The 6,000-nt window shown below is 39.9% G+C and overlaps 1 protein-coding gene across 2 annotated transcripts in view; it reads right to left on the reverse strand.

The window, feature by feature from the left end:
* The window catches only part of FAM155A (family with sequence similarity 155 member A), a 607,234-nt gene extending 601,534 nt beyond the window's left edge, over positions 1-5,700 (reverse strand). The window contains exon 1 of one of the 2 annotated variants that reach the window (XM_028527079.2): positions 4,051-5,700. In XM_028527079.2, the coding sequence (XP_028382880.1) occupies positions 4,051-4,974 (924 nt within the window). In that variant the 5' untranslated portion in view covers positions 4,975-5,700. The remainder of the gene's footprint in view (positions 1-4,050) is intronic. The other variant, XM_028527077.2, reaches the window with a different exon arrangement.
* Positions 5,701-6,000: the final 300 nt, after the last annotated feature.

A 6,000-nucleotide genomic window follows, 5' to 3' on the forward strand; every position in this document is an offset into this window, starting at 1 on the left:
TGTACTTAATCAACAGTAAAATAATTTATATTTAATATTTAAGTGGAAAGAATTGTTACATTTTTTATTTTATTTTAAAAATATATTTTTCAAGAATCTAGAGCACATGACACCAAAATGAATTAACTGAGGAAATGCTTGAATTGTACAATATGTAGCCCAAATTCTATGTTATCGAACTAGTTAATGTTTATGAGTGGTTCCATCAAACAATACAGAAAGTCTCAGGTATCATGATTATTATATAAACCTAACACTGGCAGAGCATCCTTTTGGCCAGTGCCTGTGAAATAAAAATAGGCAATAGAATCTGCTTTAACAGGATATTATAAAGATAAAAATATGAAAATGCATACACTCTTGAGAATATAAATTAGTATTTATTCTGAGAGAACTGAAATACAGATGATGCAATATTTGTGTTATAGTTGATTAGATTAGAACAGTACTAATCTAATTTCAAATCTGCTTTCATTGATTGTCTGGTTTAATTTAAGGTATAGTAAGTACATAAAGTTATCAGTAACAAAAGTTTACTAGTAACATAAAAATTTAAATTCCTTAAATATCACAATTTTATATATATTTAGGTATGCTTAGGAGATAAAAGATATATTGAAGAAAAAATCTTCATTTAAGTAAAAAAAATCAAGCATGTTATTTTTAGCTTAAAATACTGCACATTGAATTATTACCAACCAACTTGAAGATTATTATAGATTTGTCACTCTTATTGTATATCACAGATTATTTTTAAAAAAACAGTGCAAACTACAGAGAAGAATTACTGTCATAATTTTTGCTACTCGATTTATGTAATTTAGCAGCTTGAATGTTCTTTATTTTTTCATAATTTACTTCCCAGATAAATATGCATATTTACTTTTTTAAAAATTAAGCCAGATATCTTCAGAATGTTAAAAAATATTCTTGGGTGCAAATGATTTCTACTATGTGTTGCAATACAAATATGTTTACTACAGTAAATCCAAGCTGCATTTGAACTCCAATTACTATGGACTCAAGGCACTCTAACTATATTAGATTAGTATTAAGGGATTTTTTATAAGTATAAGGGGTCCAAAAACCCTTCAAAACAAGTTAAGTAAAAATTAAATTTAATCAATTTTATTATATATATATATATATATATAGAATGTGACTTTTAAATGGAGAATATAAAACTAGAAGGTAATAATACATCCTAAATTAAAATTAGAAATCACTACATTAATTATTTAATTATATATGGGCAGGATAAAATTAATGTATTTCTCCTAAAATATAAATGTTAATAATTTGTATAACTAATATGACTAAATGTATTTTATCTATATTTTTACAAATGTATATATAAATTATACATGTATATATAAATTGGATTCCTCATAAATATATTACCAATTCTAGAAATATAATGCATTTGTTTTCAACACAACCTAGGACTTTGTGGATATCTTAAAATATGGAAAATTTTGCATAGAATGCATATCATGAACAAAGTCCCTGATGATAGTTATAATTTTCTAATTAAAATGTATGTTTGAAATAAGTAAAATTATTTAGAAAGAAACTCAGGAGACTACAAGTAGCCTTAAGAGAGTACAAGTAGCATTTTAAGCCATGTAATATAATTTGTATGTGGATGTGTTTGTGGCTTTTGCATTTTTATAAATAAAAATAAGAAACTAACCAATCAATTTGTAAGTAATCAACTAGCAACAATTGCACATTAAATTTTGAACTATAATTATCTATAACAGTCATTGTGGAAAAAAAATGTTTCAAATCCACAAAGAAAAGTCACGCCAACAAGAAAATAGCTACAAGGCATCACAGGTAATAAATTATGTGTTGAAGTGATGAGAAACTCAAATGGCTGAATGGCTGAATGGCTGTGCTTACTTTTCAATGGAAAGAAGAAATGTTCCTAAAAAGGAGTTAAGATTCTTACAATGTGCTTTTGTATATACAGTTAACAGCTATCACTTTATATAAAAACACAATCCAGAAGTAGCTCCTAACATTACAAATTACTTTCACCTACATCATACCTTACAGCTATGATGACAAATATAAAGCTGAGAATTATTTTTACATCAAGGGAAAAATTAAAATTTACTTATATTTAAAATTTGGATATTTGAGCAAAGATATATTTGACATGCTTATTTGAAAATGTGTTGCAGACTATATTTTAAATACTGAACCTATGCAAGTTGTATTAATGGAAATTTCTATGAGAATTTCATTAGAAAAGCAGAAAAATTCAAATTATCACAAAGTGCTACTTTTAAACATAAATAGCATACTGAACTACTTGTAACCTTTTTATGAGTAGCAAAATTAGAAGACAAACTACTTACCTTATTTTTACTATCTGATGCAATTTATCTGGTCACAATAAGTAACTATGTAATAAATACACTAGCCATCCATTATTAACTTTTACCATTAAGAATAAGTTTAATCCCCAAGCATGAGCTACAGTGGTAAGTGGAATGGTTTCCTACATACTTTTGTATGTAGGAAAGTTTAAAATACATTGACCTTGTAAAGTAGCATTCTAAATTAATATTGTAAACTCAATTTTACCTCTTTCAAAGATCTGTTTCTGGTCTTAAGGAATGTTGAAAAGCAAGCTGAGTTTGAGTTTGCTTAATTGTCAAAAGCACAGCTAATAAATCTAAAGTAATATACAGCCCTTGAACTATGTTCACTTTAAATAGGTATCTATTAGGCCAGTTCTTTGTGAAAGCGTCACAATATCCTTTTTATCCACACTGCCCTCGATTACTCTTCCCCAGTACAAAGCAAGTGAAGCAGAAGAGTATCAGTTTTACTGTTCCTATGTGGTGCTGGGGAGTAGTTAAGAGAAAGAAAAAGAGTGTGGTGTATTATTTCTTTTTAAAAGCAATACCGTTTTATTGTATTGTTTAAGAAATTACCCTTGTGATAAAACATTAAAGCTTACTGAGATTTTTGTCACCATTTCTTCCCAACTAAAATGTCACTGCAGTATCTTCAACAGAGCTATTGAGCAAACCTCATTTCAGCACCCGGGACAGTGCACTTCCAGGACGTGCACCCACAGTTGCATTGGCCATTTCTTTTTTTTTTTTCATTTTAATCGTTGTTCAAGTACAGTTTTCTGTCCTTTACTCCCATCCCAGCCCACCCACCCATCCATCCCCACCTCCCTCCCATCACTGGCCATTTCTTAAGAAATTTGCATACACTTTTTTGTCAATCAACAAGGGTTACATCCATTATCATATTAAACAGAAAGAAACTGAATTTGATACAGATTATTAAATATCTCAGTTATTTCATTCATAGGATCTGGCATTTGCCATTTAGTATTTCTGGAGAACATTCTGAAATTCAAGCTAATCACATAACGTGTCTGATAAAACCTAACGCTGATCATCAATCACCAAATACTTAATTAAAACTGTCCACTCACATTGAGCCTCAGATCAATAATTATTCCAATGTCTAGGAAAACAGAAAACTTATTGTTAGTAAACATGCTTAGGTAGGCCTCCAGCCTTTCCAAACAACCAGAACTATCCCTGTAGAACAGGTAAAATGTGTTCATGTGTACAGGTCCATAAAAGCCAAACCACATACACCTGTCTCGGACTCTTCTGATTTTAGCTAGGATCATCACTATGCAGTTCCATCATTGACTTCCTAACAAGCCACATTTAAATTCCATTTTTAAAAAAGGTAACAGTTTGAACAAATTGCATATCTGTGAAAGGTGATTTAGCCCTAGCTTTATTATCGCAGAAGACCGAGGTGTTCCTTGATCTTCCAAGGATTCCCAAAAGAAAGCACCTGTTTACCAGTAATCCACGAAGTGTTCCCAACTCAAGTACCAAGTCAAGCTCTCACAACCACAATAACGACCATAGAAGTAACAAAACCAGAGCAAAAACAAAAACAAAACTATTTTAAAACTCTAGAAGTCACCTCAACCAAACAGAATAAATGGAAAAGCTCAAGAAGAGCAGAAAAAAAAAAAAACCAAAACACTATTCCTACCTTACAATCTTCAGGACAGGATTTCACCGAGTACTCCTGCGATTGTAAATATTTATGGAGCACACTTTCAAACTCTTCGTACTTCTCCTGAGCGTGGTGGTCGTAGTCTTGGTACGCCTCGACGCATTGCCTGCAAGTGGTCATCTCGCCACCCTCCTTGAGCACCACATCCAGACTACAGTTCAAAGTGTTGGGACTTGACAACCCCGAGAACAACTCCCAAAGTGTGTAGGAATTACAAAACGAAAGGTAAAAATCCGACAAGTTCCAGAGTGGAGTTGGATGCGTCCCCCTCACCTGCTGCTCCGCCCCCCCAGCTGCCACCCCCCGACTCCAGTTCCTGGCGCACACCGCCTCCGCGCTCTCCACAGTAAAGCACTGGCCCGAGGAGGCGCCCTGGGGGTAACAAGTCTCCAGGCGCCACACGGGTTTGGCAGAGTTTCCTAGAAAAAGAGCCTTGCTCCGGTTGTTTTTGCCTCCTTCGCCCTTGCTTCCACCGCCGTCTCCAGAGGAGGGGGGCAAAGTGGGGGACGAGGAGGCGGAGAGGAGTCTGTGTGCCTGGGCGGCTGGCGAGGACTCCCCCATGCTCGCCAGGAGTGCGGGCCAGGAGGGCTCCTGCTGGCGCTGCCGCTGCTGTTGCTGCTGCTGCTGGCGTTGCCGCTGCTGCTGCTGCCGCTGCTGCTGATGCTGTTGCTGCTGATGCTGATGCTGCTCCTTGTCCCGGGTCCGGGTCAGCTTGGCTTCGGCGCAGAACCACAAGTGATCAGAGAGCAGGACTGTGAAAAACAAGAGAGATGCCAGAGACAGTCGCCATTTCTGAGCCCTCTCTGAATCGATGAACGGTTTCTCGTTCTCCCGGGGTGCTGCCAACCAGATTTTTAAGCCGTCGTCATACTGCCGACACATCCAAGCACCCCTGGTCATATTTTGGGAACGCACAGCCCGGGCCGACTCCACCGTGAGGGCTCGTGTGCCGGTGTCACCACAATATGCATTGACTTAAAGGGTTTAATTTCCTTATCCCCTCCTCCCGTTTCTTCTCTCTCTCTTTCTCTCTCTCCCCCTCTCCCTCTGTCTGTCTCTCTCTCCCTCTCTATTTGCCTACATAAATATTACCAGGCTTTGGAGGAAGATCTCACTTGCTTCCGACCTAATCATCAGCCGACCCCATCCTCTGTAGAGTAGGAAACAATAGTACAGAGAGAGAGGGGGAGAGAGAGAGAGAGAGAAAAGCAGTCGGAGGTGGCTGGGGCTGGTGGCCGGTGGTGAGCTTGAGTGCAGGAGGTGATGGTGGAGGTGGCGGGGTGGCTGGCGGTGCTCCTCTCACCCAGGCATTGTCAGAGCGCTGGTCCCCATGGCCCTGCTGAGGACAGCCCGCTCTTCCCTGCCAGGGGCATACCGCGTCTCCAATGCCCACTGACAGCGAGCGACCAGTGCGCCTCCCCAGCTCCTCTCCTCCTCCTCCGCTTCTCCTCCTCTTCCTCCTCCTTCCTTTCCTTCTTCTTTCTCTCCTCCTCCTCCTGCTCCTACTTCTCGCTGTCTCTCCCCGAGTTCCGAGCCTGGGCAGCCGCCGCTGGCAGGGCTCTCCCTCCCCCCCACCCCCCACCCCGCGCTCTAACTGCCGCCGCCGCTGTCGCAGGTCTGCCCGCGGGCGCCTCCGCCGCCGGGCTCTGACTGCTGACGCCGCCTCCCCGGGACCTCGGGGCCGAATCGCCTGGGTTGGGCCTCCCGAGAGCCACAGTCATCTTCAGTCCCCAGCTAAGTTGCCGCCATCTTCGTCCTGGAGAAACACTTTCTTGGGGGGAGCGCTGGCTTTTGCGTCATCTCCTCCCGCGCTGAGATCTCTCCATCCTGGCGCATTGGCTTCGGCTGGGCCAGGGTGGAGGAGGAGGGCGAGGACGCAAGGGGGCCGGAGGTGGAGTGGGGGTGGTGCGGTTGTGCCCGCGGCCC

Source organism: Phyllostomus discolor, chromosome 11, assembly GCF_004126475.2.
Source record: "Phyllostomus discolor isolate MPI-MPIP mPhyDis1 chromosome 11, mPhyDis1.pri.v3, whole genome shotgun sequence".
Taxonomy (NCBI): domain Eukaryota; kingdom Metazoa; phylum Chordata; class Mammalia; order Chiroptera; family Phyllostomidae; genus Phyllostomus; species Phyllostomus discolor.